General features: G+C 49.9%; 1 protein-coding gene across 1 annotated transcript; it reads right to left on the bottom strand.

Annotated features, from left to right (window-relative positions):
* Nucleotides 1-2,081: 2,081 nt before the first annotated feature.
* On the bottom strand, nucleotides 2,082-20,581 carry LOC136308934 (lipopolysaccharide-binding protein-like). The gene is made up of 14 exons (XM_066236849.1): nucleotides 20,458-20,581; nucleotides 19,156-19,270; nucleotides 17,410-17,538; nucleotides 15,726-15,881; nucleotides 14,310-14,373; nucleotides 12,713-12,776; nucleotides 11,093-11,184; nucleotides 10,595-10,771; nucleotides 7,350-7,520; nucleotides 5,896-5,963; nucleotides 4,933-4,978; nucleotides 4,018-4,081; nucleotides 3,112-3,188; nucleotides 2,082-2,218 (listed from the first exon to the last, which is right to left on the bottom strand). The coding sequence occupies exons 1-14, from the start codon at nucleotides 20,579-20,581 to the stop codon at nucleotides 2,186-2,188; spliced, it is 1,380 nt and encodes a 459-aa protein (XP_066092946.1). The 3' UTR covers nucleotides 2,082-2,185.
* Between the last annotated feature and the right edge of the window lie 5,126 nt (nucleotides 20,582-25,707).

A 25,707-nucleotide genomic window follows, 5' to 3' on the forward strand; every position in this document is an offset into this window, starting at 1 on the left:
CTTAATTGCTAAAACCAGGTAAGTCCCACACAAAATGGGACGAGTTGGTCAGCTTCTCTGGGGCGTAAAACACACGGTATCTCCCCTGAGAGGACAGATTCCTGTGTAAGGGGGAGCGGGGGAGCATGGAGTAGCTGCTGCTGGACTTGGGGCTGTCCTCAGCTTTTTGGAGATCACTGGGTTAAAATGAATAATTCAATGTAAGGGTATGCATGCATGAATTCTTTAATCCCATTTTACAGATCAAGGGGTCTACCTAAGGAGATACATCCCCAAGGCCATGATGAAAGTTGAGTTCATTGTCTGGTTTTTGCACTGGAAGTAGGAACCACCCAGGCCGGGCTGAGGCAGAATTCAGGCTGTCCCGCCTGCCTGCGGCCCCCACCCGGACGGCCCCCGCTGCAGGGCGGGCATTCTTCACGGCTGACATGTTCCATTCTGCCCCCAGTGTCTGAAGTGCAGCGTTCATGTTCCGCTCTGCCCCCAGTGTCTGAAGTGCAGCGTTCATGTTCCGCTCTGCCCCCAGTGTCTGAAGTGCAGCGTTCATGTTCCGCTCTGCCCCCAGTGTCTGAAGTGCAGCGTTCATGTTCCGCGTCACCACCGAGGTGACCCGGGATCCAGGGTCAAGGTTGAGGAGGCATGATCCTTGCCTGGAAACTGGGAGGCACCAGAGGCCTAGGGGAGCAGCTGGTGGGAGAGTCCCCAGCAGACCAGAGAGCCAGGAGAATGAGACGGAGAGATGGACAGTTCATCCATTTAAAAAACATAAGCAACTCAGGAGCCAGACGCCATGTTAGAAACCGCACGGCGGTGAATCAGACGGTTTGTGCCTTCAGGGGCTTCCCTGTTTGTCATTTTGCTCTGTTTCACAGACTTGATCAGTTTTTGTTTCAGGTAGAACGTTCAGCATTGCTTCTAATTAAGGTTTTATAAATTCCCTCACCTTGTGTTTGTCCCATCTCAATAAATACAACCAAGGATGTAACAAGGTTGGGAGCTCGCTTCTGACTCTTAAACCATGACATCAAATGCCACGGACAACGAAGGCGATCTACAGGTTTGTTTGTTTTTGTTGTTGTTGTTTTTTACAGAGACAGAGTCAGAGAGAGAGGAACAGACAGACAGGAACAGAGAGAGATGAGAAGCATCAATCATTAATTTTTCCTTGCAACACTTTAGTTGTTCACTGATTGCTTTCCCATATGTGCCTTGACTGTGGGGCTACAGCAGACCAAGTAACCCCTTGCTCGAGCCAGTGACCTTGGGTCCAAGCTGGTGAGCTTTGCTCAAACCAGATGAGCCCACGCTCAAGCTGGCGACCTCTGGGTCTCAAACCTGGGTCCTCCTCATCCTGGTCCGATGCTCTATCCACTGCGCCACCGCCTGGTCAGGCCGATCTATAGGTTTTTTTATTTTTATTTATTTTTTATTTTGTATTTTTCTGAAGCTGGAAACGGGAGAGACAGTCAGACAGACTCCCGCATGCGCCCGACCAGGATCCACCCAGCAAGCCCACCAGGGGCAACGCTCTGCCCACCAGGGGGCGATGCTCTGCCCCTCCGGGGCGTCACTCTGCTGCGACCAGAGCCACTCTAGCTCCTGGGGCAGAGGCCAAGGAGCCATCCCCAGCTCCCGGGCCATCTTTGCTCCAATGGAGCCTTGGCTGTGGGAGGGGAAGAGAGAGACAGAGAGGAAGGAGGGGGGATGGAGAAGCAAATGGGCGCTTCTCCTATGTGCCCTGGCCGGGAATCGAACCCGGGTCCCCTGCACGCCAGGCCAACGCTCTACCGCTGAGCCAACCGGCCAGGGCCCGATCTATAGGTTTGATCAGGAGCAGGATGCTTTGGGCAGCGTGGTAACTGGACACGGCTAATACTTTTTTCTTTCACCAAAGGATTCTAGCAGCGGGCAGGTAAGGAGCCGAGGTTAGGTCACCCAGAGTAAAGCTGAGGACAGCTGCCAAGAGAGAACATGTAGGGGCGTGGGCAGGAGGAAGAGGATGGGGTGGGGAGGGTGCCCTGCGGTCAGGCGTGTCTTCAGATGTTGTAGGCTCCATGGGGGGCAGGGGGAGCTCATGGGAGAGGAAATAGAGTGACAGCATCCCCTGGGGTTCCCCAGGGCGGGCTGGGGAAGCCTGGCTGTCCTGTCCTCCACTCCCCCAGCCACGTGCTCCGCAGTCTTCACCCTAATCAATGTCGGCCTTTATGAGCACGAAGTTCTGGAGAGAAGACAAAAAGGGCAGAGAAGGACGGTCACTGTCTAAGCTGCATAAGAGCTTCCTGGGAGGGACACAGGGCCAGGCAAGTTCTTGAATACAAACAACCAGGTCAGTGCCAAAACCAAGCCCTTCCACTTTTATAGAAGGGGGCCTTTATAAAACACGGTCCTTATCAGCTAGCAAATTATTTGGATATCCTAAACGCTGGTTCCTGGAAGACATCCACGAACTGCTTTCCTCCAGAATGTGTTTATCCCAGGAGAACCACTCCCTTCTGGGTGCTGCCTGAGTTCACTCCCCTCTCGTAATTTCTGAGAACATAGTCCCGGGTTACTCTGGAGTGAGAACACACGAACAGTGAGGACATGGCACACTGGGACTTCCGGATTGATATCCCGGCGTGTCCTATGACTGTCCCGGCCCCCTGGCCCTGGTAGGTTTCTTCCACTCGCAGGCGTGGTCAGTTTTTCTCCAGGATCATCCCTTGCTGCTGTGGGTGAGCAGTCTGGCCAGCGGCCCAGGGGGGACTCACAGCACCAAGGACATTCTGGGTTTGTTCAGCTGGCCCCTCCTTCACCCAGGAGTGTGGCATCTAATCTGACCCTCCAGCCCATTCTTCCGTCCATGGCCGAAGGGCCTTGCATGCTGTAGAAGTTCAGTAAATGTTGGAACTGAATTACTGAGAACTGAGCCGTTTTACACAGAGCCCAGATTCCGGATAATCAAAACCTGCCATTTATACACCAAAATTCAAAACATTTTTTTTTCTATGAACAATAGGTCTAGGATGTAAGTGGGAGTTAAAGACCCTCCCCTGGTATCCACCAAACCCTGAACCAGCCCCCCACCTCGAGTCCATAAGGCTCCGCCCCCAGACGCCACCTCTCACAGACCTTTAGGATCTGGAGCTGCAAGCTGTTGAGGTAGGTGTCCCTCGGCAGAGGGAGCGGGAAGCCCTCCTTCAGTTTTGCTGGAAGAGAAACAGCAGAGAGATGGGCTGGACAGAAAAGAAAACCCTGGGGAGGTGTGAACACAGACCATTGCATTTGCAACTGGCCGAGGAGAGCGGACCACCGAACCGTTGTAGGTTACTGGATTCGGGACGGGTGTTTTAGGGGGGTGCAGGAGGCGCCCAGAAACGCCGGGGAAACGCAGCTTCTTTAGGAGCCGACAGCGTCTTAGGCTTCGGTTAGCCCTGCCCTCAATCGCCACCCGCAGTGTTTATATCCAGGGACACATCCACGAGGACCACCATCTCCTCCACTGTCCCTTTCCCAGTCAGTTTTGCTGCTCTGATCTCTTGGTTGTAAAAAGGGCAGGTGGTGGAGCCAGTTGGAGAGAGTCCTGCTCTGGGAGGAGGGCTGCTGGCTTCACAGGCAGCCACTGTCCCAAGTACGACCTTCATCACTGTCACCCAGCAAGTCAGTGACCTCACCTGGCTCAGGACCCAGGGGTGTTAACTCCAGGTGTTCTCCAGCTGGAGTGCTCCTCCTCCCTGGGCCCAACGCCTTGTGCTTTGGGACTCAACTTAGCCCTCGCCTGCTGGACCGATGTCTAAGTCACATCCGGTGCATCCTCCCAGCTCCCACTGCTCCCCTGCGCTTCCTCCTGTTGTGGCACTTATCAGACTTACACCTATGCTTTCCCAGCACAATGCGAGCCCCACGAGGGCAGGGACCACAGATTGCCAGTACCCCCGGCCAGCACAGAAGACGGGCTCGACTTGTTGAACGAATGAACCTTAAATGCTACAGAAAGGGGAGAATCTGCACGTGGCAGTTGACAGCAGCTGTTCTTACCATTGAGAGAGGGGTACACGACGTAGGGTGCATAGTAATTGAAGATGGATTCCATCAACTGCACCTGGAACAGAAGGGCCAAGAGCGAAAGGATCAAACAAGACACGAATGAAAATGGGTCCAAGGAAAGAACATCTGCCCCCACCTCTGGAAACATTGACATGTCATCCCATTTACAGAACAGAGGTTGACTATCTGACTATCAACCAACACAGAGAAACAGCTCCTTGTTCCCAGTTCCCCCAAACCTTAAATCTCTGAACTCCATTCTCCCTAAGTGCCTGCAAGCTTGTTTTAAGGCAAAACATCATCTGAACGGTCACGGGGCTACCCAGTTGGTGTGACTGATTTAAACTTTTGTTGCAGAAATATTAGTGTGTTTGATTATAGGGCACTGCCCCAGATCCTGGTGGATTCATATGCCTGCCCCATAGCACCTTAAAAATTCTCTCAATTTTGAAACCCACCAGGGATTATGCACCTGGGCCACTGTTATGACAATCAGAACATATATCGAGAGCTCACTATGTGCGACAATTTGTCAAAGTGTCTTACTGAATTCACTGCCCTCTTTTCTAACACGGCCCCCAGTCGAGGTAGATGCTAATCATTCCCATTTCACAGTCAAGGAAACTGAGGCTTAGAAAGGTGAATCCAAGGTCATACAGCTAGTAAGTGGCAGACCTGGTTGAAGAGCCCCGATCTATCTTCCTCCAAAGCTCATACTCTCAGTGGCCATGTCCTGTCACCCCTTTGCCCTCAGGCTGTGTCCTTCTTGGATGGTTAACTTTCAGACATGGTGACTCACTTCCTGCGAGACCCTAAGGCATCTCTCTCTGAGACCTTGTCACCTCTGGAGCCCCACGATGCCTTGCTGGGCAAGACATCAAGAAATCCCGAGAGAGAACAACTCACATTGAAGAAACCGATGTGGGAGTGTTTCAGCTCCAATTCCAGCTTACTGTGTAGAAAAGAGAGAAGCATGCTCGGCCCAGGCCCCGGCTGGGACCCCAGCGGGGGGTGCAGCCCCTCCAGGCAGGGGCATTTCAGGGAATGAGCACCCAACGGTTCCTCTGCAAGACGGTGCTTGAGGATTTAAGGCTTTAAGCATGCACTGTGATTTAAGAAGTGACATTTCAAAAAATAGTGTTAGGCCCTGGCCGGTTGGCTCAGTGGTAGAGCATTGGCCTGGCGTGCAGGAGTCCTGGGTTCGATTCCCGGCCAGGGCACACAGGAGAAGCACCCATCTGCTTCTCCACCCTTCCCCTCTCCTTCCTCTCTGTCTCTCTCTTCCCCTCCTGCAGCCAAGGCTCCACTGGAGCAAAGATGGCCCAGGCACTGAGGATGGCTCTGTGGCCTCTGCCTCAGGCGCTAGAGTGGCTCTGATTGCGGCAGAGCATCGCCCCCTGGTGGGCATGCCGGGTGGATCCCGGTCGGGCGCATGCGGGAGTCTGTCTGACTGCCTCCCCATTTCCAGCTTCAGAAGAATACAAAAAAAAAAATAAAAAAAAAAATAGTGTTATCTGAGCATTTTTGATAACTTGGAAGGAGTTATGATGACATACATAGTAACAGGAGAAAGTGGAATATAAAAAGTAAGGCACTGTGGGTTTCCAGTTATATATAAATGTACATTAAAATAAAAGACTGGAAGTAGATGTAGAACTACTAAGAGTGATCGTCTCTATGGGGCAAGATTCTGGGTGATTTTTTTTTGTTTCTATTTTTGTCAACCTGCCTTTTGCAGAGGAGCACCGGATGAGAGAATGAACCAGCCACAGTGGAGACCTCTGCTTCCAAGGGGCAGCTCCAGGCCTATCCGTGACCCAGACCAAGTGCTCTGACCGCCCATCCCGCCACTCACCCGTGGCCTCTTACCTTCCTGGGCTCAATGAGCCAAAGATCTTGCCAGAGCTTACACTGATGGTGGCGGAGATGTTGGTTCTCTGGAAAAGCAAAAGGATATCACCTAGATTCTCAGATGCCACGTAGACATCTTGTTGGTGGTTCCCAGTCCAGGAGACAAACCTCCAGACACAGAAACCACAGCCCGATGGGGGACTTATAGCCAAAAGGCAGCCACTCAGGGATTAGGGACTGAGGATGCAGGATGCTGGTGCCTCCGCCGCTGACTTTAAGAAAGGTGGGCTGAGATTTCAGAGGTCTCTGTCTTAATGGAAGCATCAAGAAGGGGGATAAACCCAAACTAAAGACTCAAGAGGATTCAGATTGGGAGGCCATCTGCCTACAAGCACGACTGAGTCTGGGAGCAGATGACCAGAGGGAAGTTCGGAGTCCCTAAGCCCTTATCAGATTTCTGATTTGCAAATGTTTTCTCCCATTCTGTGGGCCGTCTTCTCACTTTCTTGAATGGTGGTATCATTTGATGAACTCCAGTTTACCTATTTTGTTGCCTGTGCTTTTAAATTGATCTGAGAACGCTCTGCCTAACTCAAGTATGAAGATTTAATACCATATCTTCCCTAAGAGTTCTATAGTTCTAGCTCTCACAGTGAGGTCCATGATCCATTCCGAGTTCGTTTTTGTGTACGGTGTAAGAGAGGGGCCCAGCCTCATTCTTCTTCATGTGGATACACAGTTGCCCCAGCACCGTCTCTTGAAGGTCTATTCTTCCACATTCAATTGTGTTGGACCCCTTGTTGAAAATCAATTGACTATCAGTATGGAGAGTGAATTCTGGGTTCTCAACTAACCCTGTTCCATTGATCTAGATATCTGTCCATGCACTAGTACCATTCTATCTTGGTGACATTTTGAAATAGGAAAGTATGAGTTATGCAACTTCCTTTTTCTTTTTCAAAATTGTTTTGGCTATTCCGGGTCCCTTGAATTTACACAGGAGTTTTGGAATCAGCTTGTTATCTGACAAAAAAAAAAAAAAAAGCCAGCTGGGATGTTGAGAGGGACTATGTTGAATCTGTAAATCAATTTGGAGAGCATGGCTATTTTAAGAGTTCTTCAAATTTTAAACCTTCTTTAAAAAGATAATTTGATGACTTTCATTTATAACACTTTACATATGGTTATGCTTTTAGCAATTTTTTATAACAAACATAGCAGTGAGAAATCTAAAATCTTCCACTCAGCTGGAGTGAATGACTTTTAAGCTTCCTTGCGACTCTGATTGGATGCGCTTTGTCCTCGGAAAGTCTGACTGTGCAGACCAGAACTGCAAAGCCCGCTGATACCTCCGGGGAAATAGTGGCGTCCCGCTTCTATCGGCTGTGTAGTCTCCCAGTCTTTCAGCTGAGGCAGGGGCTTACACCCATGGCAAGATGACCCTTGGCCACCCCAGCCAGGATCAGACTTACTGCCCTGAGTTGGAAAAGCGGGCTGCGGTCAGAGGCGTTGGGCAGGAGGGCGAAGGCCTCAATGTTCATCACCGGCATGAGGGTCACATTGCCAGGGGTGAACGTCAGGAATGGAGCTGATTCAGGTGACAGCTCCAGCTCTAGCTCCATATTGGGGTACAATCTGGCCAGCTGGAGAAAAAGGGCAGAGAGACTCAGGGGAGGGCAGGAGACAGAGAGAGGGACCCTGCGCTGTACCGGAAAGGCTAGAGGGGTGCATTCTCAAGGCTCAAATCCCCAAGGGCCCGAAACCAGCAGTGGAAATATCACTGAGGGAATTGTATTTTTCAGAACTCCTTTCCAATAGAAGGCTGTTGTAGTTGTTAGGGGCACTCTGATCATGTCTGAGAAGGGTGAGATGCCCCCATGGGCAGGTTCCAATAACAGTGGCTGGTCACCATACTTCCTTCAATGCTGTGGACAACTTGTGTTGACTAGTGTGCAACTTTGGGGCGAAGCTGAATGGCCTGGTTCAAGAGGAGGGAGTCTGAGTGCTCTTCTACCCTCTGTTTCTGTCTCCATTCAACTCTGCTCTACATAAATATCAAGCAGATATCAATTATTAGCCTACCCCCAAATCATTAGCCTGCCCAACATGCCCCATTTTTGCCCAGGAGGGATCTTGTATATTTGTGCTGGGTGCTGTTGTCTTCCATTGATCCAGCAACTCAGTGGGGCAGGCCCTAGTGTTGTCTCCATTTGACAAAAATGAGGAAACCGAGGCCCAACAAGATTGAGTGCCAAAGATAGAAAAGAGCAGACCCAGGATTCAGACGCAGGCAATCGAATCCAGATCCTCCTTCTTTATGCCACAAGGAGTCAGAGAATGTTGGGATTTTTTTAAGCACACACGCACGAGAGAGAGAGAAAGAGAGAGACAGACAGGAAAAAGAGAGATGAGACGCATTGACTCATAATTGTGGCACCTTAGTTGTTCATTGGTTGCTTCTCATACGTGCCTTGGCCAGGGGGCTCAAGCTGAGCCAAGCCAGCGACCATGGGGTCTTGTTGGTGATCTCAGGCTCAAGCCAGCAACCCCATGCTCAAGCTGGTGAGCCCGCACTCAAGCCAGATGAGTCCGCACTCAAGCTGGCAACCTCAGGGTTTCAAACCTGGGTCCTCAGTGTCCCAGGTTGACGCTCTATCCACTGCGCCACCACCTGGTCAGGCAATGATTGTAATTTCATATAAAAAATGAATCACTTTTATCTTTACACACTGTTCTAATAGGGAAGCTGTTTGTCTGGAGGAAGTCTGTGCAGAGCTCAAACACAATCGCCACATTTGCCCCACGTCAGGTGGTTTGCCCTGTCCTCTGTGGCGAGTGGGCAGAGGTCTTACCTGAGGGATCACGGCCCCTAATGATGTGGTGTGCATGTAAATTGGAAAGTCCGGGGAAAACTGCAGCAGAGGGAGTAGTAAGCTGCTTGAGAAGCAGGACATCATGGTGATGAAAGATGTGGCTTCTGAGGTCTGACAGCGTGGCTTCCGCCATTCCGCGGAGTGATTGCCCATTAACGTTGTTAGGTTCCGTATCTATGAAGTGGGAGTGATGAGAATGACCGCGCTTGCTCCGCAGAGTGTTTGAGGACTAAATGAGATAGTATATGGAGAAAGCACCAAGTGCAGTGCCTGGAACCTACTAGGTACTTAATACAGGTCTGTTATTGTTATTGATTATTTCTCAGGATGCTCCCTTAAAGGGCCAGTGAGAGCTGATCACCACCACGATCTAAGTTTAATGTGCTTCCAGATACGGCTTCTCCCAAACTCTGTTTCTCACCATCTCTTGTGGTGTCATTCTCTACCCACTTCATGACTTGCTGACCTTTCAGCTTGGAGAACCCCGCCTACCTCTGTCCATAGCCCACCCCACCCTTTACCTGGGCAGGTCCTATAGCACTTATCGTACTGTGGGCTCGGGCGGAGCACTGCTTAGACCTCCCTTCAAGGGGATCAGCGGTGAGGGGGGGCAGCTGGCTGACAGCCTCCCCCCCCCACCCCCGCCACCACTGCCCCTCATCCGGGTCCCGCACCATTCAGGCTGAGGCCACGCTCTCCCGGACTGCTCCCAGCCCCTGCTGAGCGTGGCTGGGGTGGCAGAGCAGAAGACTGTTGTCAGATCACTGCAAGGACTCAAGGTGGCAGTATAAGCAAGAGACTAATCAGGAAAGGGCAGGACCCCGCCCCCCAACTTCTGTTTTTCTCTGTGGCATGGCACCTTTGAGGGCCAGCTGTATCAGGGAAGATGGGGCGGGGAGCTCATCTTATTGCCAAGAGATCTCTAAACAAAAGGCTCATGGACACAGGGAGAAGAGGTGGAGGAGAAGGGGAAGGGCCAGTTGTAGAAAAGCACTGAGCACCGAGACTGGAGAGAACTGTCTCCATGACCTCCAGCAAGGGGGTCTCAGCAGAGGCACCTGACAGTGTCTTGGCTGAAAGTTTTTCCCTCTCTCCCTGTCCATAAGGAGACCTCTGAACAGGCAGTCTAGTCTAGTGATACATGCTCCGGGTGGGGGCAGGGGTGGGGCAGGGCGGGGCTTGACTGCTTGACTGCAGCTCCATCTAGGTACTGACAAGCACTGGCGGCGCTCTGGTCTGGTCTGGCTCCCGCCTGCCAGGTAAAGCCTGTGTAATTGCCTGTGGTCAGGTCCGACAGATCACGCAGAAGATCTGGCCTGGAGCCCACGCCTCACACCTGATGTGTGTGGCTCTCCCCCTCCAACCAGCAAGCTTCGCTCTTGCCCCCATCAGCTTGGCTGAGATTTAGAGCTTGCTGCGCAGTAGCATTTTTACCTGATCTACCTGCCTCCCACTCCCTTCACCACTGTCGGTCCTGCATTGCAGTCTGAGGGCTCTCCTACCTCCTCCCCCCTCTGTAACCCTTCACGGGCGTTTCCCTCATAAAACTCTCACAAGTCTAACGCTGTCTTGACATTTCCTGCTCAGAGGACCTGGTATGACACACCAGAGTCCATCATATTTTTTAAAGTACTGCTAATAATAGCTCATGTGTTGTATGTCAGACACCGAGCTCTTTACAATCTCTCATAGACCCCAAGGGGCGTGTGTGCATATATAGGGAAACTGAGGCACAGCCTGGTTTTTGAACTCCTGTTCGCATTCTTCCCCCACTCCCTAGGGTGCCCACAGTCCCACCCGATGCTCTCTCTTGGGACCCCGAGCCTCCTCCATCCCCTACGCACGTGCTCATTTCGGATGGTGAAGTTCATGAGCCCAGCCTGGTGGTACACCTGGCTGGCAGTGTTGAAGACATACTGGGAGACTGCAATGTAGGCCATCCGGTCATGTTCCCAGGGCAGCTTGATGGACGGAGACTTAAAGGGAACTGGGAAGTGCTGCCTTAGGCCGAAGAATTTACCCTGGAGACAGAAGGACATAGCAGTCACCTTCCTACCAGAGAAGGTGTCAGGCAGAGGCACCCAAAGCCTGCCTGGGGGACACCTCCTGTGCCCTGGGTTCCTCTCCAGAACGTAGACTCAAGGGTCTTGAAAGATTCCCTCTGGGCCCACGACGTCTGGGTCCTCAGCTGCCCGAAATGTCTCTTTTGGTGGGGAGGCATGTCCTTCGTTCTCCCAGGTTCAGGGTGGAGGATGGGAGAGGGAGGGGAGGAGCCTACTCTGGGGGGTGGAGCTGATTTCCTGCCGCCCTCAGCTCCAAGGCCCTTTCCCACAGCCCCTTACCTTGAAGGGCGTGTCCAGGGCTCGGGAGGTCACCCGGGGGGCTCCCACTAAACTGTAGTCAATGCCAGCAATCTGGTCAATCTCCAAGGTGACTGTGAAGTGGGAAAGAGGCAGCACTGTGAACAGGGTAGTTAAACACAGTTGTGCAAAGTTGTACCTTCCAGTTGCACAACTCCAGATGCTCCTCTCACAGGGACTGCAGCCTTTGGAGAATGGGAGTGGGCTGGGGGCTGGGGCATATCCATGCTACCTTTAGTCACAGAGAGAGTGCTTCATTCCTCATTTGTTCATTCATTCATTCAGTATTTATAGAGCAACCTGCTATACGCCAGGTACCATGCAAGGGGCTGATGAAACCGCTGAATGAACTCACAAGTCCAGAGGAGGCAATGATCAAACACTCAAGGAAGAGATGTACAATTGCAAGTATGTTAGATGTGAGGTAGCAGAAGTCCATAGGATGATGCCAGCAATATAAAGGGGGGGGGGTAGTGGGAGGTGGCAAGCTGATTATTAGGGCAGGAAGTCAGGGAAGTCTTCCCAGAGGAGGTGTTGCTTTGGCTGAGATCTGGAGGATGAGCAGGGGCTGGTAGGGGAAGGGGGTAAGTGTGCGGTAGGGGCACTGGCCGAGAGCATAACCTATGCAAAGATCGTGTACTGTTATGGAGCACTGTATAGTAGAGAGACTGACAGGGACCAGAGTGGCTGGCTGAGTCGGGGAGGGGACCAGCATAAAGCTGGGGACAGCGGTGTGAAGGTCTGGCCCAGACCATGCAGGGCCTTGTCTCCCACAGCTGGGCTCAGTATTCTGAGAGTCAAAGACGTCTCTGAGGGATTTCAAGAAGGGGAAGACCTAATGTGTGATTATAAAAGGTCCCTGTGGCAGCCAGAAGGTCAAAGCTAGAAGGGCTCCCAGTCCTGCACAGGGAGCTCAGAGTACCTTTGTTTTAGTTTTAGTTTTCTTTGTTGGGGACAAGAGAGAGAGAGAGAGAAAGAGAGAGAGAGAGAGAGAGAGAGACGGACAGACAGGAATGAAGAGAGATGAAAGAAGCATTAATTCTTCATTGTGGTAGCTTAGTTGTTCATCGATTGCTTTATCATATGTGCCTTGACTAGGGGGCTCCAGCTGAGCCAGTGACCTTGGGCTTCAAGTCAGCGACCTTGGGCTGAAGTCAGCGATCTTTGGCTCCAGCCAGTGACCATGGGGCCACATGTATGATTTCACGCCCAAGCCAGCGACCCTGCACTCAAACCAGATGAGCCAGCGCTCAAGCCGGCGACCTCGAGGATTTGAACCCAGGTCCTCCGCATCCCAGTCCAATGCTCTATCCACTGCGCCACTGCCTGGTCAGGCAGAGCACCTTTGTTTTGTAAAGCAGCCAACACATCATTTTCCCATGTATTCCTAACTTTCTGCTCACCTTGGGCTCCCAGCGGGTGGTGAGTCACCACCCTCGATCGCCCTACTCCCTCACCTCCAGAGAACAAACTCCCCAAGGCGGTGGTCACCCCAAATCTAACCCCGTGGGATGGAGAGATACTAAGTGGGGAAAAGTCTCCCAGGGGTACTGGCTGCCAGGGCATCTGATGGCACCCAGAGAAGCGAGGGTGGCTCCACACCTGGCAGAGTCCGGAGGTAGGGCTCCAGGTGTGAGGTTGTTGAGCTCCTGACCATTTCGCAGATCTGCGGGAAGTGGGTGAGAAAGACAGGTGAGTTCTCCCCCGACCCCATTTCAGGAACGTATACTACATCCCCGCCTTGTAGGTGGGGACGGAGGGGCCTCGGGAGAGGATGGTGAAGAGGAAGAAACCACTCCTCCCGCCAACACTTGGCAACACTTGGGCACTGCCCCATTTCACACAGGTGGGCCCGACTTCAGTTCACAGACTTTTCTGGAACCCACATTACAAGTGCATGGTGGTCACGTCAGCACTGCCCTAGGGTCTGCTACAGTCGTCCTCTGGTGGCCAAGTGGCAAGAAGTGCAGTACATAAATACATTAGCGAGCAGAGGGACAAAGCAGAAGAGCTTCTAGGTGCAAGAGCTCTTGAATCAGAGGCTTCGCCACCACTGCCACCCCCCCACCCCACCCCGGCCCCTTTGCCTCCCTTTCCTACTGGGGTTTCTGTCCCTGGCAGAATCTGCCCAGGAGCATGGTGTCTGGTCTGCAGGCAGTACTAACTATGGCCACCAGAGGGCTCCAAAACAAAGCCAGAAGGAGGGTTCACCAATTTAGTCCTTTGTAAACCAAGGATTACCGTTTGGGAAATGCCAGGCGCTTTTAGTCTTGAGATATCCTAACTTCAGCTATTCCAACACCATCACTGACACTCCAGGGCATGTGCCATTTTGTCCAAAGATACACAAAGGGCAAATGTAAGAGGTCCCTCTTTGCCTCCAAGACCAATCCTCTTTCCAGAGGGGAGAAATACTAAGGACCTACCCCAGTACTGTTCTCAATATGATGCCTTTTTGGGAGGAGTGAGTCTTATTTAAGAAACATTTCCCTATCCTCTCAAAGTGAGAATGATATTCTAGGTTTTCTCTTAAAAAGTATTTTTTCCAAGTGAGAAGAGGAGAGATAGACAAACGTGCACCGACCAGGATCCACCTGGCAACCCCTGTCTGGGGCCAATGTTCTATCCATCTGGGGCCATGCTGGCAACTGAACTATTTTTAGTGCCTAAGGTGGAGGCTCCATGGAGCCATTCTCAGTGCCCACAGTTGATGCACTTGAGCCAATCGAGCCATGGCTGTAGGAGAGGAAGAGAGAAAGAGAGAAGGGGAAGGGGGAGAGGTATAGAAGCAGATGGTCACTTCTCCTTTGTGCTCTGACTGGGAATCGAACTTGGGACATCCACATACCGGGCCAACACTCTACCACTGAGCCAACAACCAGCCAGGGTCCTAAAAAGTTTTAGACTTGTTTTGGCATTGAAATCCTTAAACCTCCGCAAGTTGATTTTTGTGTATAGGGTGAGGGAGGGATCCAAAGTCACTTCTCCATCTTGCTCTAAACACTGTCAGTTTCAAATGCTAATTTACTCATGTGATCCTACAGACTGGGAAAAGCCTTGGCCTTTGCACCGCCAAAGAGGAAGGTTTTTGCCAAGCAAATTCAAATGGCAACCTACTTAAGCGACAAGGCTGCTTCCAAATATCAACTATGCACCTGTCAGTGATCCTGCACCACAAATCAGCCTATCCTTTATTTACCTTTTGTGTCAAGATATTCTTTAACTTGCTTTCAATTGTTGCACGGAAGAGATTCAGGAGCCAGCTGGAGAAGAGAGGAAAGAGGGTCAAGACTCATTTTATGATGAACTGAGACTCCCAGGAGGAGGGCTACCTTTGGACTTGACCTTTCCTATGTTATCCCAAGAAGGGCCACAGCCAGGTGAATTCAATCCAAGGGTAGGTGACCTTTGGATGCTGACATACCCTTACCTTTCAAATTGGCACAAAGCTAAATTTTTGACAGTTGGTGAGTTGGCAATAGTGGGAGGAAACAGACACTTTTATACCTTGGGAGGCACAGGTAGGAAGGAGAGAGGAGTTGGGGTATTTACACCCACACTCCTCCCTGCCTGCTGGACCACTAGACTCCTGTCCCAAAGCCCTTCTCCAAGGTTCCAGGCCTCTCCAGGCTCTGGTAACACCCTTCCCTTCCCTTCAACTCTAGGGAAGCCTCCTGCTTTTGCTAGTCTCCAGTGAATATGTTCTTTATTAGATTCTTATTTATTTATTTATTTTTTCTGAAGCTGGAAACGGGAGGCAGTCAGACAGACTCCCTCATGCGCCCGACAGGGATCCACCCGGCACGCCCACCAGGGGGTGACACTCTGCCCATCTGGGATGTCGCTCTGTTGCAACCAGAGCCACTCTAGCACCTGAGGCAGAGGCCATGGAGCCATCCCCAGCGCCAGGGCCATCTCTGTTCCAATGGAGCCTTGGCTGCGGGAGGGGAAGAGAAAGACAGAGAGGAAGGAGAGGGGGAGGGGTGGAGAAGCAGATGGGCGCTTCTCCTGTGTGCCCTGGCCGGGAAGCGAACCTGGGACTCCTGCACGCCAGGCCGATGCTCTACCACTGAGCCAACCAGCCAGGGCCATTTATTAGATTCTTATCAGGTAAGGCTTTTGAGTTGCCCTCTGTTTCCTGCCAGGATCTGACTGATGCAGGGTCCACCGAAACAGAGTGGGAAGGCAGTCGCCCTGGAGACGGCTGTCATTCATTTGAAATTCACTGAGCGTCTGCTCCAGGTAAGTGGCTTTAGGATGCTGGATTGCCATTAAAGGCAGCCTTGCTCGGGGGTAAGCAAACTTTTTCTTAAAGGGCCCCATAGTAAGTATCTTTGGCATTGCAGGCTATATGGTTTCTGTGGCAACTATTCAACTCTGCTGACGTAGCGCTAAGGCAGCCATAGACATGAATATAGTCGTGTTCCAATGACCTTTTATTTACAAAAAACAGGTGGCCTTCTGGATTGGGCCCACAGGCTTTTAGTTCACTGACCTCTGATCTTGGTAAGTCTCAAATCTTGCTCTCAGATCTGCCCCATCAGAGACATGCCCTGTGTGGGCTGCATGCTGAAGCACTTCTGACAACTTCCAGCAACTGTACAGGGTGACTTACCTTAGCTGTCCTGAGATGTCGATGCTGACATGGCCGATGGCATTGCTGCAGTGGGCCACAGAGGCAGTGGGTCGTCCAGACTGGTCCTTGCCCAAGTTCAGAGAAATTAAGATGGAAATGCCATCCACACTCAGAACAAAAGTACCCTCTAGGGTGCTGGTTGGGAGACATGAGAACCAAATGGTGGTCAGTCACCTCCACAAAGAGGAGCCAGAAGACCACAGATCCAGGTTTATCTTTCAGTTCCCCATTAACAAGCTTTGTATCCTGTCTGAGCCTCGGTGACCTAAGAACAAAAAGGCCTTTCAAGGCAAGAGGCAACAAGCATTTTTTAAAAAATACTTTATTTATTGGTTTTACAGAGACAGGAGAGAAAGGGGAGCATGGAATGGGAAGTATCAACTCATAGTTGCTTCATGTTAGTTGTTCATTGCTTGCTTGCTGTATGTGCCTTGACCAGGGAAGCCCAGGGTTTCAAACCGGCAACCTTGGCATTCCAGGCCGAAGGTTTATCTGCTGCGCCACCACAGGCCAGGCTAACAAGCATTTATTTGAGATCAGTAGCGATAATTATTCAGGAAGCATTGATAATGCAGAAGGCCAAATAATGTTTCAATTAGCAGACAAAGCCTTATCAGATGGTGATGCAGTGAATAGAGCATTGGCCTGGGACGCTGAGGACCCAGGTTTGAAACCCTGAGGTCACCAGCTTGAGCTCAGGCTCCTCTGGCTTGAGCATGGGCTCACCAGCTTGAACACAGGGTCACCGGCTTGAGCGTGGGATCATAGACATGACCTTATGGTTGCTGGCTTAAGCATGGGATCATAGACATGACCCCATGGTTGCTGGCTTGAGCCCAAGGTCACTGGCTTGAAGCCCAAGGTCACTGGGTTGAGCAAGGGGTCAGTGGCTCAGTGGAAGCCCCCCACTCCTGTGTCAAGGCACATATGAGAAAGCAATCAATGAACAACTAAGGTGCCACAATGAAGAATTGATGCCTCTCATCTTTCTCCCTTCCTGTCTGTCTCTCCTTCTCTCTCTCTCTCTAAATAAATAAATTAATTAATTAATTAAATCAGCAAAGACAATGGGTATTTATGAGTAAGGGAAGAGGAACAATGACTTCAAAAGAAGGAAAGTATTTTTACTGGTGAAGATATAACATACTGACATTAATTCTAAATAACGTTGTAAATTTTCAGTCCAGGAGTCATCAGATGGGTAGTCACAATATCTGTTTTCTTCTTACCTTTGCAAACAGTTCTCTGGGGCACAAGGTTGCTGCAGATTATTTTGCCCTGCTTTACCATCCCAAAGGTTTGGGACAGGGCGTGCAAGGCAGTTCTTCCGGCACGGCAACTCTGGCTCTATTCTCAAGCAGTTCCATTTATATTATTTGTACAGTCTCAACGTCTCATTAACTAAAATAGCCGGCGTTTACTGAGGATTTTGTATGTGCCACGCACAGTGCAAATACCTTACATCTGCTATTTTACTGAATCCACAACTGCGTCTGGGGTGGGCTATTATTAACCCCGTTTTATAGATAATGAAACTGAGGCTTAGAGATAGATCTGGATCCTCTACAGATTGGACATTTAAGAATCCAGAAATAAAAGTCCAGGGTGCGAGGACACGCCCTGGCGCAGAGCCGAGAGACGTTTCGACACAAGCGCTACTTACACGAAACCCTTTTCCACCTTCCAGTTCCCGCTGACAGACATGTAGTTATTGGACAGGGAGGCTGTGACGCCTTGGCTGGGGCGCAGACGCAGATCGGAGTTCCGGAGTTGGAAGGAACGGATTCTCAGGCTAGGGAAGGAAGGCAGACATGACACCGAGAAAAATGAGGGGCACATCAGTCCCCTGATCGAGTCCCCAGAGTCCCTTCCAGGCTCTCACAGTTTCTTTCAGACTTATCAACTTACTCCACAAAGGACAACCAGATCATGGCAGTCACGTCCTTCAAGGTCTGTGCGGGCTTTCCTCCTCTGGGAAGCCTTCCCCAGCCTTCAAGACCACAGCCTTCCTCTCTTGTATGACCCCACCCACTGGCTGCTCCTGACTGTCTTGCACACTCGACCCTCACCACCTCGAAGACCCTGGGAGCTGGCTTCTCACTGGGCGTCCTGTCTCCACAGCTGGTGCAAGAGGCAGCTTCCTCTCTCTGCTCCCCACACCTCGAATACAACTAAGAGCTCGCAATTTAGATCCGAAGTCACCTGCTGCTGATCTGTGGGTCACACATGAGGTCGATATGCTACAGACATGCTTTTCCTCGTGTTCTTGAAAACGTGAATCTGTTGCCAATGTTTTAAAATGAGGACATTTTATTGTAAAAATGTGAAGAAAAAAAAAACACTAGAATTCTGGCTTCCCTTGAAAAAGTCAAAAGGCAACATTCTTATTTCCTTAGAGCATCAATCAACGACAGGGAGTAGCAGCTGCTCCCTTTAAATGGGGCAGATGCCCTCCAGGTAAACATCACACTGATCATATGTCTATTTACTTTCAGGTGCATTCCATTTTCCTTCTCTTGCTCTGACCTATTTGGAGGGTGCTGACCTCTGAAAACTACACTTCCCAGGACCCTTTGCAACGGGCTGCTAGTTAGGATTGGTCAACGGGAAGCACTGGGGATATGAGTGAATAGGAAAAGGGGAGATTCCGGGTATTTGTTTTCTTGGTCTGCCTAGAACAGGGGTCAGGAACCTTTTTGGTTGAGAGAGCCGTGAACGCCATATATTTTAAAATGTAATTCTGTGAGAGCCATACAACGACCCGTGTATGTTATGCATCATCCAATAAAAATTTGGTGTTGTCCCGGAGGACAGCTGTGATTGGCTCCAGCCACCCACAACCATGAACATGACTGGTAAGAAATGAATGGATTGTAATACCTGAGAATGTTTTATATTTTTAACGTTATTATTATTTTTTATTAAAGATTTGTCTGGGAGCCAGATGCAGCCATCAAAAGAGCCACATCTGGCTTGCGAGCCCTAGGTTCCTGACTCCTGGCCTAGAAGTTGTCTTTAGCAGTGCAAATAAAATCTGAGTAGGTTCCAGAGAGACTCTAAGTCTTTGATTTCAGCCCCCTAACAGGCTCTGGAGGAAGGGATGGTGTATCTCAGGCAGGTCCCTAGTCTGGGCAATCAGGAGAGTACCAGGGATCCCTGGTAGAGCAGAAGTCCAGGGCCACTCTCTGCAGGACTGACCTATGGCTGGTGAATGGTTTCTGAGGGTTTCCCTCCCATCCTGATGATTAGCACCTTTCAGAGGCCCCACAGGAGCTGGCTATGGTCCCTTTGCTCTTAGTCCAAGTGCTGAGCCCATGTTTCTCTCTTTTCCCCGTGACCTTAGTCCCCCCCCCCCCCCCCCCCCGTCTCCTTCCTCCACTGCCTCTGTGGTGACAAATGGAGCTCTCACCTCCTACACTCATATCTCACACTTCCCATCCAACCGGCTGTGAAGCTTCCTGATAAATCAGTCAAGTTGACATTGGACAGCTCCTTCTTCAGCGTGGCCATTCCGTATTGGCGGGCTGGAGGCAAACAGAGGGAGTTAGCTCATTCAGTGGGAGGCAGCAAAGCCTAACAGTGGAGTGGTCAGGCTTTGGAATCACAAGGACTGAGGTTGAATGAAGGATTTGCCACTTACTGTTGGTGTAATCCCAAGAAAGTCCCTTAAATTCCCTGAGCCTCGGTTCCCCACAAGGAAATGATAATAATGATAATACCAACCTGAGCCTGAGAATTAAATTAGATCATAAACTCAAAGTGACAGGTAAATAGCAATCATTGTTGTTTATTCATTCAACTAGATCGTGGAAGCAATGGTGGAATACAATGGGACTTTTGAAGAATCATTTCCTGTAGTGGGTCAAAACTTAGGGTTCTTCACTATTGCTTGGGCCATATGTCAACAATGCAGATCCCCAGGCCCAACTTCAGTCAATCTTGGGTGGATCTCCAGAATTGTGTCCCAGCAATTCTAATGTGTGTGTGGTGGTAGGGGGGAGGTGTCAATAGACCACGCTGGTAAAAATGGTAATCTAGTCCTATACTTAACATCTGATAACTCAAGATGAGGAAACTAAAGTCCAGAGTTCTTTCTTTCTTTCCTTCCTTTCTTTCTTTCTTTCTTTCTTTCTTTCTTTCTTTCTTTCTTTCTTTCTTTCTTTCTTTCTCTCAATAGCCTATAATCAAACAGGGCTTTTTTTTTTTTTTTTTTTTTTGACAGAGACAGAGTGTCAAAGAGAGGGATAAATAAGGACAGATAGACAGGAAGGGAGAGAGATGGGAAGCATCAGTTCTTCATTTTGGCTCCTTAGTTGTTCAAGGATTGCTTTCTCATATGTGCCTTGACCAGGGGGCTCCAGCAGAGTAAGCAACCCCTGGCTCAAGCCAATGACCTTTAGGGTCAAGCCAGCGACCATGGAATCATGTCTATGATTCCACACTCAAGCCAGCGACCGTGTGCTCAAGCTGGTGAGCCTGCACTCAAGCCAGATGAGCCCGCACTCAAGCCAGCAATCTCGGAGTTTTGAACCTGCGTCCTCTGGGTCCCAGTCTGATGCTCTATCCACTGTGCTACTTCCTGGTCAGGCTGAAGTCCAGAGGTTTCTAAGTCAAGCAGGGATACAACCCAAATCTGTGATTTTTTTTTTTAATCCTGGTTACACCACTTTGGTGAGCAATAGTGAGCATCAGAGGAATGAAACCCACTTACCATATTCCAGACCTTTTCTGGTGATCCTGGCCACAAACCCAGGGTTAGGAACCCCTTCTCCAAGCCTGGAGACCTCTGCCAGCAGCAGCAGGACCACTACCACACAGCATGGTCTGGCCATCATCTTGTCCTCAGCTCCTTCCTGGGCAGAGGTTGGTCAGAGTCTCTTTGTGGGAGCCTCCCTTCTTGAAGGTTACAGCAGAGGCTGAGGTGCTTATAAAGCCAGGCTCAGATGAGGAACTGAGCCAGCCAGGAATGAGGGCGGGGAAGGTTCAACACGTGGGGGCAGCCCAAGTTTCAGTGACGTGAAATGGGGAGAGGTCGTTTCTGAAACCATTTGTGGTTTATTTCTGGCCGGAAGACAGCAGAAACGGTACCATAATTTCTGGCTTCTTTCTTCTCCGAGCTCTGCTCTAAGCCGAAGGGGCCTTCTCACCGCTCCTCTCTAGCTGAACACCCTCCACGCATTCTCCATTATCTACAGACTGAAACCGCAACACCCCGCCTGGCAGTGACGGCCAACACAACTTGTAAACACATCACCCTGTTTTCTGCCTTCATCTTTACATGTCGTTCTCCCTGTGTGTATCTGATACCAACTTTTCCCTTCTTATAAGAACACTAGGCCCTGGCCGGTTGGCTCAGTGGTGGAGCGTCGGCCTGGCGTGCAGGAGTCCCGGGTTTGATTCCCGGCCAGGGCACACAGGAGAAGCACCCATTTGCTTCTCCACCCCTCCCCCTCTCCTTCCTCTCTGTCTCTCTCTTCCCCTCCCGCAGCCAAGGCTCCATTAGAGCAAAGTTGACCCAGGCGCTGAGGATGGTTCTGTGGCCTCTGCCTCAGGCACTGGAATGGCTCTGGTTGCAACAGAGCGACGCCCCAGATGGGCAGAGCATCGCCCCCTGGTGGGCGTGCCAGGTGGATCCCAGTCGGGCGCATGCGGGAGTCTGTCTGACTGCCTCCCCGTTTCCAACTTTAGAAAAATACAAAAAAAAAAAAAAAAAAAGAACACTAGTCATATTGGATTAGAGGCCCACCTTTTTTTTTTTTTTTTTTTTTTTTTTTTTTTTTTATTCATTTTAGAGAGGAGAGGGAGAGACAGAGGGAAAGAGAAAGAGGAGAGACAGAGAGAGAGAAGGGGGGGAGGAGCTGGAAGCATCAACTCCCATATGTGCCTTGACCAGGCAAGCCTAGGGTTTTGAACCAGTGACCTCAGCATTTCCAGGTCGATGCTTTATCCACTGCACCACCACAGGTCAGGCCGAGGCCCACCTTAATGATCCATCTTAACTACTTATATCGGCAATGACCCTACTTCCAAACAAGGTTGCATTCTGTTAGGAATGAGGAGGGCAGTCATGGAGATGCTGAAATCTGAGTAAAGGTCTTGCATGACTGTTTCTTCAAGAACCTGTATCTCATCCCCCCAAATAGGCATAACACCATCAACTTTGCAGGGTTGTTATGAGAATTAATTGAGATAATATTTGGAAATGCGCTGAGTGCTGACTTGAGCAGTGAGATCATCTACATCGGGACTATTCTCTAAGCTGATATCCCAGAAATGAGTATCAGATTTTATTAGAAATGTAAAACCTACGGTGGAAAAGTCCTAATTGCAGTTTTCACTTCTTCTTTGGCTGAAACTTAACTTGAGGCCAGGGACAGGAAATTGGAAGGCTGTACTTTCAAATTCAAGAGCCCTGGCCTGAAACGTGCCTTCTTCCGGGACTGGGCTGAAGCACTGGCTTACTTGATTAAAATATATCTTGCCCTGGCCAGGTAGGTCAGTTGGATAGAGCATAGTCCCAAAATGCCAAGGTTGTGGGTTCGATCCCTGGTCAGGGCACATACAAGAATCAACCATTGAATGCACAAATAAGTGGAACAACAGATCGATGTGTGTGTGGTTGGCACAAATGGCACTAATTGAATTTCTGTTATCTAACTCCCTGAGTAGGGTGATTTAAGTTATTTACCCTCTGGTTGGGGAGGAGAAATGCTAACTATTTTTCTTAAGTGTCCTCAGGGAAGATAGGATTTTACGGTTTACTCGATGGCTGTACACTGCTTGGCCCTTTAACTATCTGTCTCAGTTTCCCTATTCCACTTGTCCTGGCTCACCAGCCTGTCTCAGTTTCACCCCCGCCCCCACTTCCCCAAAGCTGTCGAGGTTACCTACAAACTCCATCATCACAGATCCAACAGTCAGTTCTTACTCCGTCCGTGTCTTGGCCAGTCTCTCGGTCGCATTCCTTGAAAGGTTTTCATCACTGGGCTTCTGAAAGGCTTCTGGAATAATATCTTCTCCTGTGATCCCCTCCCACCTCATTTCCTGTGTCTCCTCTGGGTCCCTTGCTCACACCTGCTCCTCTTCCCAACCTCTAAATGTTGAAGAGTCCCGGGCTTCAGCCACGGACTTCCTCTCTTCTCTCACTTCCTAGGAGACCTGAGCAAATCTCTTAGCTTTAAGTATCTTCTACAGGGGGTCCCTGGGTTACAACACAGTTCCGTTCCGATGACAGTGACGTAAACCGAGTTTTGGTGTAAGTCAAAACACACCTTAGCCTAAGTCACTTACCTATCCTAACACAGTTGCAAAATCATAATCTAGAATATAAAAACACAACTAGGCCATAGAAGAACACGGTGTATTCTTCCGCTGCGTGCAAACTACTTCACCCATGTCGTCCTTAAGTAAGACGCTAACGGCATAAGCTGAAACACTCACGTCTCAATTTTTAAAAATTTTTATGGGAGCGAGTGTCGTAAATTCGAAACATTGTCTGTTGGGGCTGTCGTAACCCGAGGACCCGTGTATGTAAAAGACCCCACATTATATTTCCAGCTCCTACCTCTCTCCTGAGCTCCAGACTCACAGCAGCACATTTCTAGCCAGCATCTCCACTTGAATATCTAGTAGGCATCTCAGATGGCTCCATCACACATCCATCCAGCAATTAAGCCAAATATTTCGGGGGAAGAAGACCCCACTCCAACCCAGTAGGAAGTCCTATCAGCGCTAGTGTCCAGCGCGTCTGACCACTTCTCACCTCTGCTTGTCCACTGCCTGTCCAAGCTACAGTATGTCTCCACGTTGGACTATGGCAGACACATCCTATCTGGTCTTTCTGGTTCCGTTCTTGCTCCCCTTTAGCCACTTTGCTGTGTAGCGGCCAGAGTCGTCCTTTAAAAACACCAATCTGATTAGGTCACTTCTGTGTTTATAAAATACTTCATTCTCCTAGGACAGGGGTCAGGGACCTATGGCTCACGAGCCAGATGTGGCTCTTTTGATGGCTGCATCTGGCTCGCAGACAAATCTTTAATAAATAATAATAATAACGTTAAAAATATAAAACATTCTCATGTATTACAATCCATTCATTTCCTACCGCTCATGTTCATGGTTGCGGGTGGCTGGAGCCAAACACAGCTGTCCTCTGGGTCAACATGAAATTTTTTTTTTTTTTTTGTATTTTTCTGAAGCTAGAAACCAGGAGGCAGTCAGACAGACTCCCGCATGTGCCTGACCGGGATCCACCTGGCACACCCACCAGGGGGCGATGCTCTGCCCATCCGGGGCATCACTCTGTCGTGACCAGAGCCACTCTAGTGCCTGGGGCAGAGGCCAAGGAGCCATCCCCAGTGCCTGGGCCATCTTTGCTCCAGTGGAGCCTTAGCTGCGGGAGGGGAAGAGAGAGACAGAGAGGAAGGAGAGGGGGAGGGGTGGAGAAGCAGATGAGCACTTCTCCTGTGTGCCCTGGCCGGGAATCGAACCCGGGACTCCTGCACGCCAGGCCGACGTTCTACCACTGAGCCAACCGGCCAGGGCCAACATGAAATTTTTATTGGATAATGTGTAACGTACACAGTCGTTGTATGGCTCTCACGAAATTACATTTTAAAATATGTGGCATTCATGGCTCTCTCAGCCAAAAAGTTTCCCAACCCCTGTCCTAGGACAAAATCTAAACCCCACAAGGCCCAGGGAGAGAAAGGTTGGGCCTTCTCCATCTTAAAGACTGGCTACCACAGTCCACTTGCCAAGAAGTGCCCCAATTTCCTTATTTCTTGCATTTTATTAGTAAAGAAATGTTGAAGCTTGTGGGGAATGTTGGACTGAGAAAATTGGCATTGCTTTAAGGAAAGGGTGTAAGAATCATCACATATTCTTGCAATTTAAAAATTAGATTAAAAAATAACTTTTAATAAAATTTGGTGGTTAGTTCCCTTTTGTCTGTATTTATAACACTTAACACAGTATTCCATAATTATGAAATCTGTGTCTCTTTACTGGGCCAGTAGTGCCTCTGGAGCATTGTGAATTAATTTTTTTTAGAAAAGAGATTCTGTACTTATCATAAGAATAGTGTAGTTGTTTTTCATAGTATTTGTGTTCTTTATTTTTTTATTTTTTATTATTATTATTTTTTTTTGTATTTTTCTGAAGCTGGAAACGGGGAGAGACAGTCAGACAGACTCCCGCATGCGCCCGACTGGGATCCACCCGGCACGCCCACCAGGGGCGACGCTCTGCCCACCAGGGGGCGATGCTCTGCCCCTCCGGGGTGTCGCTCTGCCACGACCAGAGCCACTCTAGCGCCTGGGGCAGAGGCCAAGGAGCCATCCCCAGTGCCTGGGCCATCTGGAGCCTTGGCTGCGGGAGGGGAAGAAAGAGACAGAGAGGAAGGAGGGGGTGGGGTGGAGAAGCGAATGGGCGCTTCTCCTGTGTGCCCTGGCCGGGGATGGAACCCGGGTCCCCCGCACGCCAGGCCGATACTCTACCGCTGAGCCAACCGGCAAGGGCCTTTATTTTATTTTTTGATTTTAGAGAGAGAAACATTGATTTTGTTGTCCCACTTATTCGTGCATTCATTGGTTGACTCCTGTGTGTGCCCTGACCAGGGGTCAAATCTGCAACCTTGAAGCATTTGGACAACCAGCTGTGCTTCCCAGCCAGGGCTTGTATGAGTATTTTAATAGTGTTTATTGTTAAATAGAAGTAGTTACATTTTTATAAATTTTGTAAATTAAATCTGTTTCTATTTAGAGTTTCTTCATTTTGACCAGGGGAGAGTCGCAGAACTTTATGACCGTCACCATGATCTAATTTCAAAACATTTTTATCACCTCCCAAAAATAAATACCTGTAACTGTGCCTGGCCTAAAACAGTTCTGACCCTTTTTGACAAGTTCACATTTGGTGGTTTTGGACTATTCATAATAAGTGAAGGAAATTCAAGTTTGTT

Source organism: Saccopteryx bilineata, chromosome 6 (assembly GCF_036850765.1).
Source record: "Saccopteryx bilineata isolate mSacBil1 chromosome 6, mSacBil1_pri_phased_curated, whole genome shotgun sequence".
NCBI lineage: Eukaryota > Metazoa > Chordata > Mammalia > Chiroptera > Emballonuridae > Saccopteryx > Saccopteryx bilineata.

Excerpts from the sequence above, each read along its gene's own strand:
- LOC136308934 (XM_066236849.1), bottom strand. The coding sequence starts at position 20,581 with ATGATGGCCAGACCATGCTGTGTGGTAGTGGTCCTGCTGCTGCTGGCA. Across the intron at positions 4,082-4,932 it reads CCCACATCGGTTTCTTCAAT|GTGCAGTTGATGGAATCCAT; the intron begins GTGAGTTGTTCT and ends CTTCTGTTCCAG. Across the intron at positions 2,219-3,111 it reads TGCAGCTCCAGATCCTAAAG|AACTTCGTGCTCATAAAGGC; the intron begins GTCTGTGAGAGG and ends TCTTCTCTCCAG.